This window comes from Bacillus rossius, chromosome 15, assembly GCF_032445375.1.
Source record: "Bacillus rossius redtenbacheri isolate Brsri chromosome 15, Brsri_v3, whole genome shotgun sequence".
Lineage (NCBI taxonomy): Eukaryota > Metazoa > Arthropoda > Insecta > Phasmatodea > Bacillidae > Bacillus > Bacillus rossius.
In genome coordinates this window covers 41,246,401-41,272,805 of record NC_086342.1, presented here as the reverse complement: position 1 = coordinate 41,272,805, position 26,405 = coordinate 41,246,401, and the positions used below count along the sequence as shown (strand labels likewise).

Sequence of the window (26,405 nt, the reverse complement as noted above, 5' to 3'; positions counted from 1 at the left end):
CTGTAAGCTTGATTTGGAATGACCACGACATGGTTATAGGCACCATATGTATTTCAGAAGTCCTCAGGAAACACTGAGCACATATCCCGCGAAGCGCATTCAATTTACGTGCACATACAAATGTGCCCCACAAGATGAGTTTGATAGTCGATTTCAAATTTCAGGAGCAACTTTTTGAGGGAAAAAGAACAACTCGGATAAACAATAACCTAATCTCTCTTTATTTTGAGACATTATTGAAATTTACATAGTTCACACTAATAGTACATCATATTTTCTACAACTCTGAACATGTACACGTATTCACACTAAGTCACACAACTTTCCAACAGTTAGCTATCAATCCTCTAAAAAATAATTTATAGCTACTTAAGCAATGTACAGATGTAGCCCTCCCAGGCATCGCAACAATGGCGGACTAGTAAGAAAAGTTTTATCGTGAGTATAGTCATAGAGGGACCTCAATAAAGGCTGATGACTGTTTCATGTGAAACATGATTCGGTAAATTTTTTGCCGTTTAGCTTCAAATGGGATGTAAATATGTTATCTGATAGTAAATCAACTGAACTGTGTGAAGGTAGATCACTAGCAAAGTTGACGGCAGTGGGTATAGTATCAGAATCACTCTTACTTCACAAATATTACATTCAAAATACTCCAAACATGGTTAGCAGTGAATTTAACATTAAGTGAGTGAGTTTGTTATCGTTCAAACTTAAACACATGTAAGTGGACATCACATCTTCGAAACACGCAGCCGAGGCTTCGCCTGGGCGGGCCTCATCGACGCAAAGAAACGATGCTACAGTCACGGAAACAGACACGTGAGTGAGACCGCGCGCTGCCTGGGCTACAAGGCGCGCGGTGGACGGGTCGACCGGCACACAGTTGGCAGCCCTGGGGAGGGCGCCCTGGCGCGGTGACCCGCTGGAAGACTTGGGATGTTGCCTCGAGACTCTCCTAGTATTGCTATCTCCCTTTGTACATGGCGGGCCTTACAAAACAATTACACTTCTCCAGTACAGCTAGATACATATATAAAAACCCTCAAATAATGACGTGTCTAATTTGTACAATAAACTTGATCAATTAAAATATCAACACATCAGCGTAACAATATTTATCTTAACAAAATACCACTTTCATATGATATAATTTGTTTTTACTTAATTCAACAGGTTGCATTATATATTTGAACATATTTACATCAACATTTATAATAGCATCTATGTAGTACACTTAACCACAGCGTTAATACTTTTAGTTTCTTATTCGTTCTTATGTTTGTATATGTATATATATGCGCTATTTACAAGCCTACACAAACCTTAAAAAAACTATGCATGGAACTAAATACTTAAAATCTATGGCAGGATGAATAATTTTGTTGTGAGTCAAAATGAGGAGACATAGCAACACAAAACCTCCAAAGGTGACCGTAATATTATGAGCATAAGTACAGTCTCGAACAGGTACAACTTAATATGGCGTACAGACATTTATGGGGCTTTTAATTAAAAACATACCTCTGTAGCATTCATCGTGACTTGTAATAGATTCTCTTATTACCAAGCCGCAGTATAACAATTGTAAGAAAAGTAATGCAAGAACCCACACTACTGTTTTTTTAACATCGTGAAAAAAGTAGGCCTCGAGTAAAAGTTATTTTTAATGGTTTGAGTTGAGTTTGAGTTCGAAAATGGTATGGCTTCTTTGCGTCTAACACTGATGATGGTGCTGAGCCTAATGCGTGCAAATAATTATTCAAAATGCAACCACGGAGAGTTTAGTAAACACTAAAGTAGGCCTATTCCGCGGAGTGATACGGGTGGTGTAGCTAGAAGAAGCTGATCCGCGACTCAGGATGTGTACAGGAGTTCTCGGGACTTGGGAACTCGTAGATATAGGAAGCTTAAGTTTCTCAGAAACACATAGGTGCCTGGCTGCAGCTTCTTTGGAGAAAGGATACATGCATAGTTGAAAACCTCGTATGTACCTACTGTCGCGACATCAGAATTACATGTTTTTATTTGTTTAAAACGAAATGTGAATAACGTACATGATAAGTGAAATTTATTTATTTTAATTATACTTTAATGTTTGCAACAATTTTTAATGCATTTGTTATCAAGCCATGCTTATAAAAATTGCGAGAAAGCACGCTACTGATTTATTTTAATATCACGAAAAAAATTTACACCTCCAAAAAATATATATTCATAAGGTTACGATTTAAAAGGCACCAACTCAAAAACTAATGTTTTATACTATCTCAAAATATACTGACTGAATGCTAACGAAACTTTAACATCGCCTTACTTCGCTACACAATTCTGTGAAATTGTAGGTTCATTCTTAGCTGTCAGGTATGCTCTTAACGCTTCAGTAGAACTCCAACATCGTCACCTCGGTGCGTTCAACATTAGACATCTATTTTTATTGAGGCATGCCTATATTGCACTGTGGATTGCAACGGTAATGCTTTCTATACGTACGCCATGCACCTTAATATGAATCTGGCACCACAACTTCAATTTAGTTAAATAAAAAAAATTAATTTGCCGTCTTAAGTCTTTTAGGTCCTGAAATTTCAGTGAAGTGATCAAATAGTGTTCAAAATAAAGTTAAATGATTCTTCACGTGTTTTATGTAAATAGATTGCTGCAGAGGTGTGTAATAATACAGTCACCAATTAGATTTACTTTTTATACGCATAAACATTTTATTATTATAGACAGACTAGGAACAAGCATACACGGAGTACTTCTTTTGAAAGAAAAAAGGTTTTTCTTCAAACTTAGGCTATATTTTGTGGCCTTGATATACATACATATATATAATTTATATACAGGATATTTTGTAACGACTAAAACAGCGTTGTGCGTTATCAAACTCAAATATAAAGTTAAACTTTCATATTTAACTTAAAGTTGTTTATACAACTATCCATTCTTATATATTTTAGGGATATTGGTTATGTAAGGGTGTTTAAACAACACGTAGACTAACGTCTAGAAACAAAGATTTATGCAATTTTGTGCTCATTTTAATAATAAAAGACAATACTTTATTAATATAACAGTAGCTTACAAAAAACTAAATTTTACTACTCATACATTAAAAGGCAGATTTATTTGGCAATGCATAATAGTACAATAAAATATGGAACATGGTAATTTTTTTTCTGAAGTCAGATTTGGCTGTCCACAATGAAAGGGCTTAAGGCTACATTAGTTACGTATGCCAGGGAATGAACACGTGGCAGAATATTTAATCTTTTTCGACTCAAAGTAACATAAAGCACGTTAAAAGTAAACGATTAGGATTATTATTTGTGGCTTTTTTTTTTCTTTTTTCAGGCTCCTTTCATCCTTGTTACTCATCATTTCAGCTGCTAATTTACGATGGTGGAAACTACTTTGGGTTGAAGTTCCTGAAAAACTTTCGTAAGGTGGAATATTTTATCTATAATAAGCTTGAACCATATTATAAGAGTACGTACTATAATTAATATTTGTATCTTAAACAATTTCTCTTTTGTTTTTTTTACAGGTAACAGAGCGATGATTTTTTAAGTTAGTTTTTATACGTAGTGGTAGTGCCTACTGATTTATACATTTTGTGAATTGGAATTGAAATTTTAATACCGGCGTTAATGTCCCTTTCAGTATCTATATTTTTTTCAAATGCGTCTGGTGGCATTATAAATTTGGAGTATTGGCGACTTACAACTTACAACATGTTACTATGAAAATATGAGGAGATTTGGTTTTGTATAGCTGCTTAGGGTGAATCCACTGCTACGCGTTAGTATCTAGTGGGTCTTATTGACTATCAGGCTCGAGGACTGGGCGCCCCGTTTTTTTGTGACCTCTGATTGTACAGGATGTCCGTGAATGAATGCCCCAGTTATACATTTTAATATTATCAACTGTGAGCGTTGAAGAGATTTGGTTCAAGGTCACAATTAAAGAGTGACTCAAACATGTTTTTAGATAAGCTCATGCGCGAATACTGCTTTGTTGTTTTCTCGCTCGCAGCGCCACCTACGCAAAATGGCGACTCCTGGGCATAAAGCGTTTTTGTGTTCTGCGATTTGCCAAGAGTGAATCTGTAATTTTAGTTGAAAGATCGTCTCGTTTAAAGTTTAATTGTGATCCCCCCTTGTGGAAAAAAAATGGGGTGTGGCTGTGTAATAGACACGGCCGTGTGTTGTACATGAATACGTGTACGTAACAGGTAATATTTTCTATACAAAATATAAAATACGCTATTTTTTTATTTTAACACCATGTATATTTACTGTAACTATTTTGCACAAATGTTCTATACATGCAATCGATAGATTTTGACGAGAGATGATAATTGAAACTCAAACGAACGTCGTAGCTTCTCCGAGTCAAAAGTCGTAACTAAATGGAAATCTCTAAACGTAGCGAAATGACCTCAAAATGGCGGCGCTTCCCCCTCCACCACGCGCGATTCGTCACAGTCCTCACTTAACGTAACGAATTCTTTGATACTTCAGCTATCCAGTGGTGTGACTGAATTTCAGATGGAGATGATAGATATGTAGTTGCAACATCAAACTGTATCCCCCGATTTTGTTATCGTTCGGTTTTTTGAATTACCTCCCAGTATGGAAGCAATTTTAAAGACGGATTCACGTCACAAAACAACCGCCGATGTTATAGGCGGTTCTAAAAGACCGGACGTGTTTGTAAAGGAAAGAGCATGGGAAAACCAAATGTGTCTGTACAGGGTGTTTACCGAGTCAGTGCGTCTTACCTGCGTAGTCCTAGGAAATCTGTTCGGAAGACAAGTCTTGAACTTCAGTTGCCAAATACCTACGACCGCGTGGAAGGTTTTAAGAATACGTTTACACATGCGTCCATACCGCTTACATTTGCCACATGCTTTATGGTGTACGTTTAAATTTTACTCTTCAAGCGTTTGAGCGGTTGTTATGACTTTCTTGATCGTGTGGTGGTCGTAATAGTCTAGACGACAGAGCTCTTTTTCGCTGGCCTCCACGTGACATAACGCCATGCGATTTTTTTTTTCCTTTTGGACTCTGGGGTTTTGGTGTCTACGTTCCGCCGCTACCTAATTATTTGCCAGAGTTGAGACACATAATTGGATAGGCTATCAGGATGTGTTAACCGAAGTGTGGAAAGAATTGGACTTTAAGGTTGGATGTGTGCCGTATAACTAAAGGTGCACACATTGAACATTTTTAAGAAAAACTAGCTTAGTTTGCTTTCAATTTGATGTATGATTTGTTGTAAAAAGTCGAAATTAAACTGTTGTAATATACCATTGAAACTGGGGCATTCTTTTATGGACATCCTGTATTTTCCAGAACGAATATCGCAACTGCAGTGAACGCAATACGTGACACACAGTTTAATTAACATTCACAGAGCCTCGGTCCGGAGCTTCCCGGGTAGTCTGAACCAAAGAGTGTCGACACTTGGCTGTACTTAAGGGTGTTATTGTGGTTGTGGCTGAAGCGTGGGGCTGTTCTCAGCTTCGTAAACGTCGTCCGCCAAAAAATAAACATCACAGCATTCACGAAAAACTAGCTAAAAATTAAAAAAAAACTCTTTTTGGAGACGAAAATTTGCCACCATTTTTAGTGCTTTGAGGACGATAGTTTTCTTACTGTGAACTCAGTAAACGACAATTTATAATGGCCAGTATTTTCTTTTAGATTAATTAGTAAATGTTACTGTCTAGAAACACACGAAAACCTCATAAACGACATTTTTTTCTCAAACATTCTTATAGTTTGTTTTGGAATAAGGGAACATATTTTTAATATGTGAAATGACTGTATAACAAACCACAGGAAGGTAAAATTAGTGCTTCCATACGTTTTAACTTAGTTGCTGAATGAATCGTGTAAAATGAAATTATAATATACAGTAGATATGACCTGAAGTGCTGATTTTAAAAAATATATTTATTATTATTTGTTTCTGCAGTTGTGCATTATCACGTCAAATTTTGAAAAAAAAAAAAATCTGTATATATTTACAAAAATGTTTCCTATACATCAATAATTCTTCTGTCACATACTGTGTTTTTCGTCCGTCTTAGATTTTTTTTATTTACACGCGTTTTGTTGTACCACCACATGCACAACCGGTACAATAAACATAGCATTACAAGAAAAAACTTCTTTACATTAAATATTTTGAAAAATGAAAGTATCTAATATTCGCAGAAATTTATAACACAAAACGATAATTAGTAACAACGATAAGACATTACCAGGTTCCACAAGCTGCTAATAAGAGTAATTTTCAATTAAAAATAATACTGATTGGAAGTAAAGTTAAGAATATCCTCAGAGCACTAAAATGCTAAATGCCTAAAAGTAGTCCAGTCCGTTAATCTTAAAAATTACTTTTGAACTTTTAAATATATATGCACATTATGAAGCTTGTATTAAAAATCAATGTTTTGATTTTGTGCAAAACATAAATTTTACTTATCAATATATTGGTGTGATTTTTTTATTGGAATAAAAATTTTATCCTGGGAAAAATTAAAAAATCAGAGAGTTGGCAAACTATATGTTAAAAACTATTTTTGCAATATATATGTAGCTCTGGTAAATGTATTTGAAGGCATATTTTATAAAACTAATTAATAACTAAATAATGTATCAAATATAATGTAGTATTTACAATTTATCTGTATACATGACATTATTGCACTGCTACACATTGTTTACCTCAGGCTACATACAATACACTAATGATAGCTGTATCAAGTAATTCCTGCCAACGAATTTACAGATAATAATTATGCCTTCCTTTGTACACACGTATACAAGCTTACAAGTTGACATTAAGAAGCAAAAAACAGCAACTGTCATAACACGTTTTACTCTTAGATATTTGAACATAACTATTAACAACTATGATATTGTCGTACCAGCGTTAAAATGTCAAATGTGTTGACAATTGAGAATGTATATACATCTAAACATTTCACGTAAAATCATAAAAATAATAAATACTGATTTGTTTTTAATTCTTTTTATAAAATTTATGATATATTTTTCAACCTTAATATCAAACTATTCACATTGCGCCATTTTCAAACATTTTAAAATGTTTTCATTCAGGCCAAGTAAAAAATAAAGTTACATTCGCTTTTATTGCGCGCAGCATCACAGACAAATTATTTTCAATTGCTATTTTATTTGGATAAGACATGTAATTACAAAAACATTTTTCAAGGTTCTTTTTTCATTGCAGAAACTGCAATCGCTGGATGTTTATGTCAAACCTTCAAGAATACTATCTGTACGTAAGTACTGCATGGAAACAGTGGTCTGTCATATAAGCAAGAAAACAAAGCCTGGTAACACAATCGTTGATGAGACAATGCGACACGAGCGATCCAGTGGCGTAAGTTCAGCTCGGACTATGAAGCATGAGGCTCGTGAAACAGTTGTCTTAGAATGGTGCTCAGTGATTCGGGGATAAGATATGACAGAAATAACTACTGCATTCCATTGCCTGGTTTTGGAACACTGAAAGTATAAGGCAGAATAAGTAAGATTGGTCTAAAACCAGAATTAATGAGTTATTATGACATATCCAGAATTATTGGGCCCGTGCAATGTTAACATAAATAGTAAAATAAATTTTGAGATAAGAAAAACTTGAGTTGATTAAATAAGTGACGCCTTGTAAACAGTTGAAATAGCATACATTGCTGGTAAATATTTGCTGAAGTGTGACATTAGTCTCGAGGGATGTATATGAGGTAAATGTGTGGATTTACTTCGTGCGGTTACTACGTGCAGAAAAGGTTAGAGGCAACAGTACATCCAAATTAGAACTGAACCCTGAACCACTTGACAATCATTAGAGCCATTTCTTGCTGTGTAAGCTTGATGGCTTACGTCCGGTACACACACTCCCTCATTACTTTCCTGAGAGGTGTCTTAAATAGGACTTTGTAAAAAGTCAATCTACGACCATGTCAACAGCCTCACATCACTACCGATACTTGAGTTTTACAGACAGTAAACATAGTGTTTTCTGCAACACTTTCTGCTCTGCACTCCTGTAGATCTCCGGGTCGGGAAATAATCCAGTTGGACCGCAAGATTCAAGCCTTCCGCCTATCCATGAATGTGAAGAACTGGCTGGTGCTTCTAGTGCTGTGTCGTCTCTGAGCGCGAGGCACCGAGGAGTCGTCCGTGTGGCCACGTGGCACCAACTGTTAGTGGTGAAGAAATGAAGATAGACGTGTAATGTGAAGGTGATTTTGAGAATTTCTAACTGTATTTTTACACTTAATTTTTTTTGGAAATATTAGTGTCAGGCACTTCTACCATAAAACCGTTTAAACACCCATTTGAAATTTCATGCTTTACAGACAGTACTCGGATGTGTTGTGTAACTATTATTAAAAGCTCTGCTCACCAGTGGCTCACGTAAATGGAGCTCTCTCCAAGCAACCGACACATGAAGAGCCTTGTCTTAAGGCATGCAACGCAGCGATCCGACACACCAACAGTCGAAGCACACACGCATTATCATGAGACGTTCGCATATCAGAATCATTGCAACACCTCAAAGCAGGGATTTAACAGGCCCACATTTATGAAAATATAGTACAAACATTCGTACAAGCAAACAGTCGTCATCTCTGAAACACAAACTGCAATGAAGCGTTGACGGTAGCGAAGAATGCAAAAATTTTGGTCTCATAAAATATGACATCTATTCAGGCATGTGCATGCAGAATGGTGTGCTGTGAGCTTGGAGCGAGGTTATGGCATGTCGCGTGTCATAAAACAGTCCTGTAGCAGTTTTAGCTGTTCTGCCAGGCCACATTACAACAATTCATCAGTACTGTTCTCGTGCAGGGTCGATAACTTGGAATGATGCGTACCGGGTTTTTAGCGATCATGATCACCAGCGAGAACCCTCCGAGAGGAACGCGAACCTACGCCACTGGAACAACTGAGCGGGGCGTGTGGTTCGTTCAACAGTTTAGGCCGTGGTCGTCTCGTGTCGCAGAAGAGAGAGAGGGGACTATAAGGTAGAGTGTGCTTCAAGACCTACAGGTCGTAACTCAGTGGCTCCGTCCCGTCATACAGGTCGTGAACCCGTAGCTACGACCCGACCTACAGGTCGTGACCAACTAGCATCAGCCCTACCTACAGGTCGTGACCAGTAGCTTCATCCCAACCTACAGGTCGTGATCAAGTAGCTCTAACCTGACCTACAGGCCTGACCAAGTAGCTCTAACCTGACCTACAGGCCTGACCAAGTAGGTCTGGTCCTACCTACAGGTTGAGAAGCTCCTGCCCGACCTAAAAGTTGTGACCAAGTAGCATCAGCCCGACCTACAGGTCGTGACCAGTAGCATCAGCCCTACCTACAGGTCGTGACCAGTAGCTTCATCCCGACCTACAGGTCGTGACCAGTAGCTTCATCCCGACCTACAGGTCGTGACCCAGCCGCTCCAGCTCAGCCAGCAGGAAGTCCACGTCCACCTCGGTGACGGCGGCGCTCGAGATGATATTGCGGAAGAAGTTGGGTCGCTCGTCAAGTGGCTGGTAGCCCACCATGAGCGTGCCCGCCTGCATCATACGGCCCTTCAGCACCGGCGTGATCTGCAACAGCGGGCCATCATCTCCTTCACCTAGCTCTCCTCAAGCCACCCATTTCATAGTTGAAGAAGATTTCTGATATCTCCCGTGCTTTCCCAAAGTTACAAACCCCATGCTCTAGCCAGCACTCCCTAAAGTTACCCATGCCATGATTGAACCAGATCTTTTGAAGTCACAAACCCCATGTTATAGCCAGCTTTCCTGAAGCCAAAATCTGATAAACAAAATCCCTGCTCATAAGCAGAGATAGGACACCAGCAGTGTTCCATAATAAGTTTACAAGGTGGAAGAAACCATAATTTAGCCAGCTCTCCGGAATTCACTCATGCCATGGTTCTACCAGCTCTTTTGATGTCACCCATGCCATGATTCAACCAGTTCTCCTGAAGTCAAACACCCCATGCTCTAGCCAAAACTCCTATATTCACTCATGCCATGATTCAACCAGCTCTCCTGAAGTCATATAACCCATGCTGTAGCCAGTACTCCCTAAAGTCACCCATGGTATAATTGAACCAGATATTTTGAAGTCACAATCCCCAAGTTCTAGCCAGCTCTCCCGAAACCATAACCTGAAAAAAATCAAATCTTGCTCATAAGCAGAGATAGGACATCAGCATTGTACTATACTAAGTTTACAAGGTGAAAGTAACCATAGTTCAGTACCAGCAACAGAATGTCCTACATATTCAACATACAAAACCATAGTTTATCAACCGTTTCCATGAGTTGCAGGGACATATAAACAGTATCTGCTACCCAGCAATGTTTTCGTACCTGGAGGGCTGTGCATACAGAATGTTTTCTCTTGAAAACATATTTTTATCTCGGTTAAAAATATCTTAAGGAAAAAATATTACTTCTAAACCAAGGGTCCCAGCCTTGATTCCCAGCAAGATGGATCCATCAGAATCTAAGGACTCTATGAAATACACAACTGAGCTATGTTAACTTTACAACCTTCTATGCCAAATGGTTACCAGTATCATGTTTCATTGTTGGATCACGATCTCCATTTACGAGTAGCATAACTCATCGCATTTGCATAGAAAGCAGTATGACTTAAACCCATTTTAGAAAGAGCTAAGATTTTATTTGTTGGCCAATAGAAATTGTTAATATATCTGATATAACCGCGAAGTATTTATTTCTTAACGCACGTGCGAAAACACGCACATTTAGGTAGGAGCATTCAACAATACTTTTTCACATCTATTGTGCCTTTGTCCTAGTACTGTATAGATTTATTGAGCATTTCTCAGAATAATCTCAACTCTTCTTCTTCGGAACTGGTTTAACCTTGGCCAGGACCTCAGTATCACTTTGAAATTGGGGATGTTATATTTTGTCTTTAGTGTTGAAAACAAAATCAAATGGGGGATGATGGTATTAAGAAGAAAAAACGTGTTAAAATCAGGAAAAATATTAAAATAATCAGCTACTTTATGTAGATGAAACAACGTATGTTGAAACGAGAGGAAAGTAATAGAGGAGAGGTAAAGGTGAAGCAATATGGAAAATCAAGAAAATGAGGTGTGTAATAGACTTAAGTCATCACGGTCATGTGGCAAGACATGTTTCGACGATAAGTACCTAACCTTTGACATGGGACTTACTGACTAAAGTATACATTTTGGATTCTCAAGTTTTTCAAGATTTAATACTGTTTTAATGGCTCCATTATGTAAAATTTTAACATATTACCGAAAACTTCTAGTGTGTTATCCCTGCTTACGGGCAGATATTGGTTTTTTTCAGTGTGTGACTTTAGGAGGGGGGGGGGGGGGGGTGAAATTGGTAAAATGTTTTCATACTTTGGCTTCTTAGTCGAGGCCACAACTGCTAGTAATTGCTTTAAGAAGTTTTAGCAAGCTTTGTCACAAACTTCAAGGGCCGTATATAAATGGCAGGCAACACGTGACATGTCGTGGAGGGAGGGACGGGGAACCGACCTCTCCGAGTATCTTCTCCCTCTCCGCGGTGTGCGCCATGCCGCGCAGTCTGCTCGGCACGTACCAGAAGCTCACGTTCACCATCTCGGGCTCCACGATCAGGTGGTACTTGTCGGGCATGCTCTTGATCTTGCGCGTCATGTAGGCGGCCAGCTCCATCAGGCGGTCCATGTGCTTCTCGAAGCCTTCCGTGCCCTGCGCCACGCACACACCGCTCACCCTGGGGCATCCCTGGACTTCCCTGAGCACTGGGGAGGTTCCCAGTGCCGTGTGCCACGAGGAACCCCCCAAAACAGACCAAAAAAATACATGTAGAAATTACAGAACTCGTGTATAATGGAAATAATAACTAGCATTCCCTTACTACAATGCTTAACATATTCTCTGCAATTGGTTACTTCCCGCCTTTTAATTTACTTCAAACCTCTTTACACGACATTTTTGTAACTAAAATGGCATATGGTCGGTAGATCATCCCCCAATTATCTGATCACTGAATGTGTGAGGTGTAACTTGAAGAAGTTTTATAGAATTGGTTCCTACAAATGGAGCAGTAACTGCACGTGCCAGTGGCATTTCTGGTAAGAGCGTGACAATTCTGTCAGTATGGAAGGAACGACCAGGTAACATCGAGAGATCTGACCACTGCATCAACCAGACCATGTGCTTCTCCTGAACCAGGGCAGGGTTGACCAGAGGCTGGCACTCATTCATTCCCATTTTGGACATGTAAAGGAGCCATCCTTCGCTCCTTTTCGGGTTTGCCCTCACGGGGATAGTTACTGGTGGAGAAGATTTGCTCGGGGTTGTAGACCGCGAGAGACATGACTCATTCACAATGCTTCACACCTTATCCGTCCCTAACAAACATAGATGTCGACGACATGGCAGTTGACGCGTTAGGCACGCACCTTGGCCCTCCACTGCAGCCACAGCTTGAAGATGTCGTTGTGGCGGCCGCACTGGATCACCTTGTCGCCCGTGTCGTAGCGCACGTCGTACAGCTTGTCCTGCATGAACAGGTACTCGGCGCTCATCTGGTTGCAGCTGATCAGCAGCCCCTGCGCAACAACACGCCACTGTCTCCTTCCTGGGATCCCGTCTGTCTCCTGGCGCTCCACACCCGCCTCGAGTCTCGTATTTGGGCTTAGTCAATCTGTGGTGCAGTTCTATCGGGTCGCTTACTCTATGAACTAATGTAAGGAGGGAATGTGATTGTATATTTTAGTTATTTATTACCCTCTGTATTTGATAGTTTTCATATAGCATATTTTAACTTAACATTATTTAGCGCTGGTCCAATTTGTGTGTGTAGCACGTGTAGTTTTTAGTTCATGTTCACGCAAGTACCAGGGGCGTACCATAATTATGTAGGTTTATGGTTGGGTGGGACTACCATAACTCTGGCGACCGTTGTGCTGTAAGTTTGGGACTAATGCGGCGATTTGGGTGTGTTGTATCGGCGCGCATGCGCGAAGAGCTGACGTGAGCTCAGGCAGAGCGACACCTCAGGGCAGTGGCTGTTACCACCAGGTAGAGACTACACCTGGGGCTGAGAAAACTGCCGGGTGCCTGGATGTGGACTGCGAGGGGCCGTCAGTTCGAGTAGCGGGCGGTGCGCGCCCTGTCAGAGACACAACTACCCAGGCCGGCGCCAACGTAGTTCTTACACCTTCAGCAAGCCCTGTGAACGTTTGCGAGTTTTTGCCCGCAGGGTACCTATTGATCGCTCTTTATCTCTCTATCGCTCTCATCTATAGGTGTGTGTATATATACAATGTCACTCCATAGCAATGAAAATATTGTTACAAACGCGAGAGACCAGAACACGAAGCCAGGTTCGGAGCTGGCTGGCGGCCCTGCACGTAACACTAATTTAACTATTAGTTCACAGACACTTCACTGTGAAGGCTTTGTTCACTTATTGCCCAGTTGGCAGCAGTGAACAAACTTATCACTTTCCCAATGTAAGCGCGCCTCTTTCCTGTCTGCAGGTAAAGCTCTCCGCTCGAGCGGGCGGAGGCACGCCTAGTGTAAGTGGGAGTTGGCTCACAGATACTTCACTGTGAAGGCTTTGTTCACGTATTGCCCAGTTGGTAGCAGCGAACAAACTTACTACTCGCCCAATGTAAACGTGCCTCTTTCCTGTCTGCACGTACAGCTCTCCGCTCGAGCGGGCGGAGGCACGCCTAGTGTAAGTGGGACTTGGCTGGGGACGTGACTCAGCGGTGTGTGACGTCAGGAAATCGCGGGAAGCCTTCTTTTCACAGACGAGAGAGCCAAACGAACGATCGTATATCTTCGGTTTTTTTTGTTCATTGTAAATAAATATGGCGGTGTTGATAAAAGGAAAGACCATAAACAAGGCAACTGTATTTATTTGTACGCCGCCTTATTTTTCGTTTGCCGTGTGTCCGCGAATATTTATTTTGGACAACTCATGATAACTAATGGTCAATTAGGTTAGGTTAGCTACATTATACATACTTTAAAACATTGTGGACGGTTGATTTGGTTAGGATAGCTACATTAAAGATACTGTGAAATCATGTAAACGGTTTCCTAGCGCTGGATAGCTACATGTTAAAAAGTTATTTGCTAAGCAACCATAAAATGATTTTACAGTATTTTTAGCGTAGCTATACTTACCTAATATAACCAACCATCCACAATGTTTTAAAGTATTTATAATGTAGCTAACCTATCCTAATCGACCGCAAAATTTAATGCCACACCAGTTTATACAATGAGATATAACGGCGTATGACGCATGAGTAAGCTACATCCCAAATAAATACACCTGTTGTGGTACGGGAAAAAAAAGCTAGCATGAACTTCGGGGAACTACGGGTGTGGCTCTCTCGTCTGTGGAATGAAGGCTTCCCGGAAATCGCCGTCAATTTTTGCAGCACTCATTTTCATTAACTTTTGGTCAAGTCCTGGAGCACGAGTGCATCTCGCTCGAATTTGTTTAGTTGGTGGGCGAGATCTTCGCAAAAATACTTGCGGAAACGTCACTATTGTGCACAACGGACATTTACTAAAGTTTCGTCGACCGTGTGGAAACATTGCTCATTTCTGTTAGTGTCCAGAAAAACTCCGCCAGAGGACAGAAGCCCCGGACATGTTTTGCAATGCTGCATATTCCTCCGCAACATACAACTTCAGTTAATTTGAGACGTGTTCGCGAGACGCGATAATTCTTTCATTAAGACTGTATGGTACTCCCCACAGCTTAAGTTAAAGTCATTTGTGTTTAAGATGTGCGCATTCAATTCGAGTATTACTGTTTGTTTCAATTGGTTAATACATTTTTTTGGGATAAAGTTTTGATGGGGAAACAGAACGAAGACGTGGTACTCATTTTATTAAAGCCCTAAGTAATATCACTCCCTGTTATCTTCCAACCGTAAACCGAGTAATGTTTGCCGAATATTTTTTTTTTTAATATTTCCAATTTTTGAAATTTTGAATTTCTTATATGTTATTTCTACTCACAGTAGGGGTTACAGCAGCCATGAATAGCCGCAAGTTGAGTGCAGTGTGTTTTAACACTGACTTGGATGAACAAGGAAACAAAAGGACTTTCATGCTTCTCATTGTAAATTGATTAGGTAGTTAACATCAGCCTTCGAAGGCTAGGGTAAAACTCCTATGCACCTCCTTCGAGTTTTGTGGGAAATTAAGATATTATTGAACTCTCTCTCAACCTTAGCCAGGAGAGCAGGAACAATGTTGGTAATCTTGGACAATATTTGACACTGCTCTTAAATGCAGCCTACATAATGAACTATATTTTCCTCAAAATAAAGTCAGATATTGACCTAAAACATTTACGTATCTCCTTTGGATCACTGTACTCTTAGTCAAAATGCAGTTAATTGTTTTGGATGCTAGTTACTAGGTTATTATTTTAAAACAACAGTAATAACTATTCATGTATTTTAGACTGTCAGGCGGGGCAAAGATGTGAACAGGAAAACTAAGTTCTCTCCCTTGATAGCAAATACAGTAGGAAAGTAAATATGGTGACCAAGTGTATCTCAGCAGTACACATCATTTAAAAATTTCCTGTTGGTAAATATTTGTTTTTGTTGGATAGGTTTTTTTTTCACACAGTTATTTTAAGGAACTTAAGGCGACGGGACATTCAAGAATGTAGTGTTTTACAAATCTATTGGAAACAGACTATGCACTCATAAAATTTAGTTATTCGGGGTTGTGAGACTCCAACTGTGCATTCAGGTTTCCAAACGTGCGTAAGCTGTTTTCATCCGCTGTGTTTAGTTTCTGTCTTCCAAAACATCTACTGCTGACTCATCAAGGATAGCTTTACTACTGTGAATGGTACCATCACGAGTTTTCACTTGGACCTGACCGTCAGGCGAGAAGTGGCAGGGGCACTCACGTCCTCCTTGAAGTGCACGGTGGAGCACTGCAGAAGTGTGCCCATCAGCTTGTGCGGGTTCCACGTCACCGAGTCCGCCCTGCAACACACGAGCACACCTCTTCACTCGCCTCACGCCAAGAAGACCCGGCTTCTGTTCCCAGCGGTGTTTCACACACTCTCGCGAGCCGGGGTGCTGCTTCACCATTGCATTCCGCCGCTGCTACATCTCTCCATCGGCCTTCCCGGGAACACACACGATGTGCAGAGCTTCACAAGAACCCACACTAATTGAAAACTGCTCAAGATATCCTAGTTGGGTCTGTGTAAAAAGTAATTTAAGAATACTCTGAGGCTGGATGAATAGATCTGTTTCCAATTTTTAAACTGTATTTTCGGGATAGTGAAAAGGGATAAAACGCGTTTTTTTTCAGTGTAAATTCTTGACATAAGTAGCTCGGTACAGATTCTTGAAAGCACTCAATTATCTTGCATTACACCTCTATCGTTGCCTCTCAAATTCCATAGTCGCCCTATGCACGACGAGAAAAGACCGTGTCCCAGTTCAGAGCCTTGCGCTTAAGGGTGATGCCGCGCTAGAAGCACCAGCTAGCATCGCTCTTATCATTCCGCCTCACTAATACTGCGGGCCCCCTGACCACCCCGGTGTCGATGAGACGAGCGCTCTTCGGTTGCCAATTTTTTGACGTGACAACGTCTAATAAATCGATGAACGCCGTCTGCACGCAAGGAAAAGTGTCCCGTTACGCTGTGTCCCGTCACGGACATTGTACACTTGCGCCGCATCTATCTCTCTTCCACTCGATTGGTCTATGCGTCCGAGGAGAAGAAAGACAGCGGCAGCACACAACTTACATCTTCACGTGAACTGTTTCGTCGACTGTTTATAAAGTGAAGTGAATGTGAATGTGGTTTTAATTGCTTATTACAACAACAATTTCGGCAATAAAGGTTAATTATTTTTGCATTTTAAAAATCTTATTAGTAGTATAATTTCAAGTATTTATTATTTTATTATTAAAATAAAAATGATTCAATTTTATTCATAAAAGTATGCAATCATTTCATCAATGTTTCGTTATGACGTTGTTACGTTAAACTATCGTCCGTAAACCGACTTTACAGACAACCAATATTTTGTTCTAACGTGTCGCACTCTTTCGGCGAGTGGGGTTTCAAACGACCGAGCAGCGATGTTGGCTGAGTGGTTCGGAGACCACCACCTCCACCTCGAGGTCGGAGGAGCTCAGCAGATCCAGGCAGAGACCGAGACCCACTGGGTGTGTCCGTGTTGCTGAGGCAGTGTCTCCTCTGAGCTGGCGCGCAGTCTTCTCGTCGTGCACGGGGCGACTGCGAGATCTGAGCGGCAAACATGACATCATGTTGCAGGGAAATGAGCACAACAGCACTCTCTTGAGTGCTTTCAAGAATTTGCAGCGGGTATTCCATGCCTAAATCATACTCTGCAAACACGCGTTTCAGTTTAAGGACGAACACTAAACACAACTACTCATCTGTCCTCAGCGTATTCTCAGATGTTTTTCTCGCACACGGACACCGCTCTGATAGGCGAGGGTAAGCGGCATTAAGCCCTGCGAACAGTAAACAAGCCCGCACCGCGCGACTCCCTGATTGGACAAATCAGTGCGAGCTCCGGCGGTCGGAACAGCTGACGCCGATGGGGGAGGGGGAAAGCCCTGCGGGGGGGGGGGGGGGGGGAGGGCGAGAGGTCGTGTGAAAGCGGCAAGCCCGCGGTGATTAATGGTCGACATTAAAATTCAATTAGGGGTCCGAGGGGGCGGCAGCTGGCGGCGAAGGGCGGGGTGCGGGGGAGGCCGGCGCGAACTGCGGCAAGTGCGCGGCGCGACCCAGCTCCTGTGCGCGAGGTGCCTCCCGAGTCCTCCGGCCTGAATTAGCTTCTGCCCGAGTCGACTGCCAGGGTTCCCTGGCCCTTGGATGAGTCGACGCGGTGAGCTACGACACAGCTCCGGTACTAGTGAGGCGTGTGTCGCACCTCACGTGAGTTTAACTGTTTCTTTATTAATGTTATTTATATTCTTATTTATTTATATATTCTTATTTATTTATTTATTCTTATTTATGTTATTAATATTATTTTGGACAATTAATTTGCACAGAGACGTGGGGACAATTATGTATTACACTCGTACCACATGTAAGAGACTCTGGCTGGGTTGCAGTACCTGGGTGAGCACAAGTGACAGTTGGCAATGGAAGAGTTGGTAGCAAGTGTCGCGAGTGCGCTGCTGGCGGCTGTGACGTCACTGACTGACACCGGGACGAGTGTGTGGGCCGACGCGCGGCAGTTGCGATGCGCGACGGGAGTGAATGCCCGGAGCAGGGAGCGAGTTACCGGACAGCGAGTGTGGTCGGAACATGGGGAGGAAACTGGAATAGGAAATCGTTGCACAGGCTTTTTTTTATGATGGACCCTTTTTTTTTGTTAGTTCGTCATTCGCCATGATACAGGTGACCGCGCTAAATGCAATATCACACAATCACACTAAAGACTTCAATAAGTATAGCATAGCTACTTGTACTTGTAACGAGGTTTCTACATCAATTTTTAAAATTATTCAGTATTATAATGAAAATAATTTGCTTTGAAAATACTCCGCTAAAATATGTAGGATATTTATTTGACTCGCAAGGGTTGACTTGCTGGCGCCATGTTGTGTTTAGTGGTAAACAACAACTTGCAGCTGGTAAATTAGAAATCATTTTAAAATATTTGGTTAGCAAGAAAACATGAAAAGATAAAAATGTCTGGACGATATGCCTATGAGCGAAAATGTGCAGTAAGATGCTGTCGTTCAAAACCAGAAGAGCAAAGATATTTTTCTAATGAGTTTAGTGAATATTGTTATAAAATAGTGCATAACCACCTCCGTGTTCATCAGATTATTAATAATAATGTGTACAATACAGCCTCCATTTCTGGCACAACCTATACATCGTCTTCTATTTTCATATTTCCTGTAACTAAAATTGAGTTATTGTCAGTAGTTCATAAATCAAAAGGTAACGTTCATCAGGTTTAGATGCTGTACCTGATTTTATTATTAAAGACTTGTATTGATTATTTAGTTGACCCATTGTTATATTTTTATAATGAATCTTTTATGCAAGGTTATTTTCCTACCTTATGGAAGTGTTCAAATGTTCTTCCCTTGCATAAAAAAGATCCTCGTGACGCCTGTCAGAATTACAGTCCAATATCTCTTCTGTCCTCATTCTCAAAAATATTAGAATTATTAATGTTTAATAGATTAATGTCATTTTTTGAGAAAAATAAAATTTTAGTGGGCAGTCAACATGGATTCAGGCGTTGTAAATCAATGATAATTGCACTTTATGAATTTATCAGCATTATAACTATGGACCTACACAGAAGGAATCATCCTGTTGGGCTATTTTGTGACCTAAGTAAGGTTTGCGATAGTGTTAACCATAAAATATTAATTAAAAAGTTAAGCACATATGGTGTAAGAGATACAGTGCTTAATTGGTTAACATCTCACTTGTCTCAGCATTTACAAGTAGTCGTAGTACAACATATAGATCCCTTAACCAACATAAAATATAATGTTCATTCAGATAGGCAAAACATATCTGTTGGTGTTCCTTAGGGTTCTGTACTAGGACCTTTGCTTTTTCTTATATACGTTAACGATTTGCCTAAAAGTGATGTATTATATGCTGACGACACTAATATATATATACATGGAGATAACCCTTTAAGTTTAATTGCAAATATTAAAAGTTTAACTAGGGACATCATAGATTGGTTTAAGGCTAATGAATTAATTCTTAATAACACAAAAACATCGTGGCTGCATTTTAAACTTAATAACTTATACAATTTGCAAGACCCAACTGTATCGATTAATGGTTATAATATATCTCAATCAAATTCAACCAAAATACTAGGTAAATATATTGAGAAGAACCTTAATTGGAAATCTCATATTGCTCATTTAACTAAAAAAAATGAGCTCAATATTATTTGCTATTAGAACATTTTCTAAATGGACTAATCTAAATGCTTTAAAAATTATTTACTTTGGTTATGTTGAACCTCACGATATGGAATAATATTTTGGGGTAATTCCACGGTCTCATCTAAAATTGTTCAAATACAGAAAATATTTGTACGTATAATAATGCATGTAAATTATCGTACCTCATGCAGACAAATTTTCAAAAGCTTAGGTGTCTTAACATTACCATCGTTATACATTTAAGAATTACTTATATTTGCTCATTCACAATTGAATGAACTGCATAATTATTTCAATTTACATAATTATTCGACTAGATCAAAAAATAATTTTCATATATTACAACATCGTACAAAATGTTTTGCAAATAGTCCGAGATACTCTGCTATATGTTTTTATAATAAACTTCCACCACATTGTTAATCAGAAAACCAACTTTGTGTATTTAAAAAAAAAATACTGAAAGATTTGCTGTTGGAATTCATATTTTATTCTATTAATTATATTATGGAAGCAAAACTATGCTAAAAATGTATTATTATTATTATTATTATTATTATTATTATATAATGTACATTATTTGTTTTTTACTATTATTTACGTTTATGCGTATATGATTGTACTTAAATGTGTATTCATAATGTTTAATATTCTTGACGAGTCCTATACTACATGTACAATATAATTGTATATTTTTGTAGTCGACTTGGACATTTTAAAAAATAAATAAATAAAATAATAACTTTTCTTCTTCTCGCCGCTGAAGAGTGTAAACATTTCTTCATATATTGGTTGATTTTTTGCTCATCATGATATTTAATTTATAAAATTCACTTGTCCAATATATTTGTAGAAAATTGTACTCTGAAATGATCTGGCGGATGTAATAAACTAATTAGTAGAGTAAATTATGTTGTTTGACTCAGGTAAACTAGTAATACATATAAATAGCCTATTCAGGTTACCTTTGCATGAAATATATTCTGCATTTGAAAATAATCTGGCCCAAGTAGGTCATACCCTGACTTTGGAGCTTTCAGTATACCCTGTGACAGTTATGGCACTACAGCACCACAAAAGTGAGTGGGTGAAACCCTAACAACTGGAAAAATTACCTTGGTACATATTTACACTATTATACAGCATTAATTTGTTGTAACAGTGTTGTTTTTGATTGTTGAAATATAATTTTAACATTAATTTTGTAAATATCGGAAAACAAGACAACTATATTTACAAATTTTATTGGCACCAGTAAACATGGGTTTAGGTTTTGTGTCTTGTGAACAGTGAACCTTTTAATTTGTTATCTTGAATGAAATTTAAATATATTGGTATAACATGTCTGAAGGTACATTTTTTATTTACAGCAAATTCAATTTCTCCTTTCCTTTTTTCAGAAAGTATGGCACATAAATAAGACATTCATTAATTCATTCATTGAAATAGGTTTCATATCAAACATCAGAGTGATCATGGTTAACTGTTTTTGCCAACTTTTGGACAGTTGTTTTGACAGCTTGATCTACTAGGGCTCCCAGAAGCCAGATTTTTGCAAAACAGAGTACACAGCATTATTGATCCGTCTGGATAAATGTATGCTCATGACTTAAGCAAAAACTGCTATATTTAATTATTCTGCTGTAGTTATATATATTCTGATTAAAAACCTGAATGGTTCAACAAATATTAACAGTGTCGATTATGGGTCAATGTTAGCCTACTTTATATCCCAACTTTCAAGATGCTTCTTATTTTGCAAAAAAATATTCTGAGAAGTGGCGACTGGCAATGCAGTGCAACAGCGCAATTTCACTAAGTAGTTAGTAAAGTATAAACATGTTCTCGCTTCTCAATATGTTAATGTATAGTCTGTATGGCTATACTGCTGCTCCGCCTGAAAGATAGTTTACCTACCTAGCTACTGCTGGCTTGTGAGGACCTGCCAAGCAGGGGTTTGGTCGGGCTTGCAGTGTGCAGAAAGATGTCATGGTCTGTAGGAATGCCACATAGTTTGTGGTGAAACTCTCCCTCCCACCTCCTTGCGAAGCCAGCTGTATGCGCTGGCCAACATTTAAGGCCCATTCTATAAGTGAGAATCTATTACAAAATGCAATTTTGGCCTATTTCTGTACCATGTAATTCAGCATTTTGAGGTAATATGTTATTAATGTTTAACTGTGTATAAAACCACTGAAGGAGGGGGGGGAGGGGTTGAAACTGTAAAACCAGTTGTGGTAAAATTGGTTTTAATGGTAACAAAGTAGGATTTAGTCAGGCCTACAGGAGAAAAAAACTTTAGTAAAGAACATGATAACTAGATTCATTTCATAATAGAACATTCCTGACCTATGTGTTAAAAGTGTAATTAAATGTATTCACACCTGGGTTAGAGGCCTGTATGTTTTTAAAATATAGGTACGTTTTATACATGCGGATGTTAACTTAAACCAAACAAAATGCTCACGAAAGTGATTCCATTCTCGCAATATATTTATTATGGTTAACATGACAGATGTCGGGATTTCATATGGTACAAACCAGATAATATCAGGCACCTTAACAAGAATATTAGCCTTTCTTTGCAATTTAAAGCTTAAAGAAGGTTAAGTATTTAACGAGTGTAACTTTTAGAAAAAAAACATGCAGAGATGCAATAGGTCCGAGTTACGCCTGTTTCGATTTAGTACATAATTATTTGCCGAGAAAATTCATTACAAGTGTTTTATAAGGCAATATCAAAGTAATTGACCAATTTAGTTTAGAAAATAATATAAAGTAACATCCTTTGTGAAGAATGTATTGCTTCTCTGCATCTTTGTTTACAAACAAATCGTTAATTTTCTGTATGGCGGGAAAAGCAAGCACGTGGCAGCTAAAAAAAGGGCTCCTAATGAGCATGCGCCGCACGCTCGTTAGTTCAGGTTTTACCACGAAACACATGGTATCGCTGCGGTCGCTCCATAGCAGTCTGCTTATTGTGACACGCATTTAACATGGAAGTTACCACTCTTTCCGTAGGAGTAATGCTCGTTGGGTCGGAAGCAGTCGTGTGCGAGGCGCACGCGACCCAGACGGCTGCAAGCACACCCAACGGGGCCTGAGCTGGGGCCTTTCGACAACTGCAAGCCACGAGACATTCAAGTAAGGTCGTCGCCATTTGCCCACCCCTCGACTCGTCTTTTACGCACTCCCATGCTATATTACGAGTCGCCGAGATTCTTGAAAAACTGTACTGATTGTGCGTCGCCTCTGTAAGATTTGGTCCGCGATTTAGTGATATTTCTACATTGACTTTAACGTTTGTGGAGTTGATTAGCTGCAAGATTAGCTTTCACGAACAAAGTAATTAAGAGAACTCATAATGCTAAAGACTGGAAGTTTTGTTTAAATCATTCAATTTCCGTAAAATATCTTGGTACGAGTGCAACCCACGGACTTGGACTCTATCTTTGAACGTACTGTAATATCTTTTTTTTTGTGTTACTGTTGTAAATTATTTTGTATTCAGACGTGTAAGATCAGGCGTGTAAAACCGCTGCTTTTTATGAAGTCAAGCTTTTTGTTTGAAAATAAATGTATCGCAGTCGGAATCCAAGAACAAGTCATTGTAAGTTGTTTGTACACCCTGAAGGGCCTAACGTTGCGCGAATTATTCTCATAATATTCTCCGCTAATGTTTGTTTTACTCTGCTTGTTTGCGTGGGTGTAGACAGTGCGTTTAATTGGTCCTTTTTTTTTGTGAGATTACACCTTGTCTACACCCAATATTTAAGTTGAGGCCCACCCTGTGGGGTGGTTTAAAGCCTCACTAGCCTGGATAGCTAGCAGAGGTTGGATAGTCCTCCACTGGACCACGGGTTCACTGGGTCCCAGTGTGATGTAGGCGCCAGCAGTGCTGATAAGGTCTAAGGGCTCAGGACGCAGCCAACTGTCTGGTTAGCTGAGTGAGGTGGTGACTATGCTGGAATAGTTAGCCTCAACCTCTGGTCATAGCCGAAGCTCTAACACCTTTTCCGGATTCGCGTATACGGATGTATTCCGTGATCTCGCACATGGCGTCCCAGGCCGGTAGGGCCTTATGTCTAAGAGGGCTGGGTCAACAAAACCAAAAGGGGAGCTGTCATATATTCATATCATACTGTCTCAACTCCTCTATAGCGCATCCCAACCTAAGTCTGCACTGTGCATTTCATCTCTCTTTCCAACGCAGCATTTATGTCATTAGCACTGTCCTTGCTGCCGTGTGCTCTGTTGCCAGATATACATCCCAGAAAAAAATATGTTTTTGACACAAATTTGTAAAGTAAATATTTTTTTTTTAATGTTTCTGAAGCACATTATTTTGTACAGCAAATTCTTGAATACATTTATTTTTGGAAATATATTTTCCTGTTATATTTCATAAAGAGCATCATATATTATTCTATTTTAATTTCTAAGGAGTCGTAAGTGAACGACAATATCTTGGTTCAACTGTTTTTGACAACAACCTTTTTATATAATTTAATGTTGAATTTTTTTATCTTTTAAGCATAGCCTACAATCTTAAGTAATTTATTGTTATTATTAGCATTGGATATAAAACATAATTATTATTTATATGCAATGTTAATTGTGACTTCTCTAGAAAAGGTTTCTCCTGTTAAATAATAATTGGTGTTTAACATTGAACTATTATTTTCTGTCCAAATGAATACAACTGTAATAATACTGTCATTATAATAATTTATGATCTTTGAAAAATCAAAAAGCATAAATTGAAAAAAAAAATATTATAATCATAGACAGTAAACATAATAGGATTTATAATATCAAGAAGCCAGGTAAAATCAATCTGGCAACAGGGGTCGCAATTTACTTTGAAATGCAATCCACGTATTAGACAGACTAAATAGCAGTTCCTACTAGACCTTCATTACATTCCCACTAGATAAACGATAGACTCTTTTCAGAAAATTGTCTTTAACCTGACATGGCCTGACCCAGTAAGGTACTACACACCATGGCATCCCAATAAGCGTGTGGACAAGATTACCCTATCAAACTATGAGAGCATATCTGATGACCATGCAAGTGGTCTGCACCAAGACCCATTCTAACAATCCTTAACACCACAGCCCTCCTGAGATCCTCAAACTCAGTCATTAAAAAGTATCTAGAAGTGCTAACCTCACATGTGCTGTTTGCCCAGAATTGGCTTCGGGCTGTAACTCCACCAAAGCGTCGAGCCCCATAGGTAAGGGAGTGTTTCTATGGGTCTTCCCCGGTATGCGGGTTATAACCGTCACCATAAATGCAAACTCAACCAACGTCTCTATGGAGACACACTGATGGGGCCAAAGTAAACTCAAGGACCAAGCAGGTGTTGACCAAGGGAATCAACAGCATGTTAATGGGCTATCCATGCCCGCCGAGATTAACAGGACTGGAACCCAGTATGTGCACCACTTGGGTAGAACTGGGAAACAAAAGTCATTCTAACATTCTAGTTCTTCTTTAAGAGATGAAAACTGGTGCCACCGTGAAGTACTGGGGTCATCCTACCTTGATGTCAAGAGTTACCCCGACGGTGTGTTCCTGTGTGGGAAGGGTCTTAACCTTCGGCTGACCAAACCTCCAGCCAGCACCAACCCATTGTACCGGATCCTTACACCCGTCACAATATGGTTGTACCTTCCCAGAACCTCCAGTTTCAGTCTCATGTAGACCAAAAGTGGATAAGGGTGATGGCTCACCCACATTCAGAAAGAGATACACTCCTTTCAGTCTCAGTTGGGTAAGTTATGAGAGCCCTATGACGAGACGATGAGTCATCCCATCCCAGAATCGTCAACACCAAAAAAACCTATGTTACTCAGTTAACAGACAGCTGACAGTGTCAACCTAGTCACAAGAATGCTGGTGCTTATTCCAATCCATCACTTCACTCTGGAACTCCTCAACCATCCGAGGTCCAGTGGAGACCTGTCCAACCTCTCCTAGCTGTCTATGCTAGTGCCGAAGCTGTATCGCCGCTCACTGCGTCAGATCTTCACAGGGCTATGGAACCCTCCAAGCTTGCTCCAACACCAGTCTGATCCTTGGCCGACAGAGAAAACTTCAGCGGGGATCCATTTACTTCAAGGATCATCCCGCACTACTAACAATTGTTAGTAGCTTGAAACAAAAATCAAAACAAAAAATAAATTAAAATTTAAGTATCACTGAAACAAGAAAAAAGGTTAATTTAACGCACACGTGAATTATTGAGTGGCTGTTTGCCGTTTACGTGACGGGATGTTACCGCGGCTCGGTCATAGGGAATCACTCACTGCGTGTCGGTTCGTGTTCGCCGAGTGAGAGGGAGACCCGACCGTTGGCTGTGTGGCTGTGG

The 26,405-nt window shown here is 39.6% G+C and overlaps 1 protein-coding gene across 1 annotated transcript in view; it reads right to left on the bottom strand.

Annotated features, from left to right (window-relative positions):
- Positions 1–200: 200 nt before the first annotated feature.
- LOC134539438 (glutamate decarboxylase) overlaps positions 201–26,405 on the bottom strand; it is a 157,052-nt gene continuing 130,847 nt past the window's right edge. Inside the window, exons 8-11 of the mRNA XM_063381475.1 lie at positions 16,008–16,086; positions 12,511–12,660; positions 11,600–11,794; positions 201–9,650 (exon numbers count right to left, since the gene is read on the bottom strand). Of these exons, the coding sequence (XP_063237545.1) occupies positions 9,477–9,650; positions 11,600–11,794; positions 12,511–12,660; positions 16,008–16,086 (598 nt within the window). The 3' untranslated portion in view covers positions 201–9,476. The remainder of the gene's footprint in view (positions 9,651–11,599; positions 11,795–12,510; positions 12,661–16,007; positions 16,087–26,405) is intronic.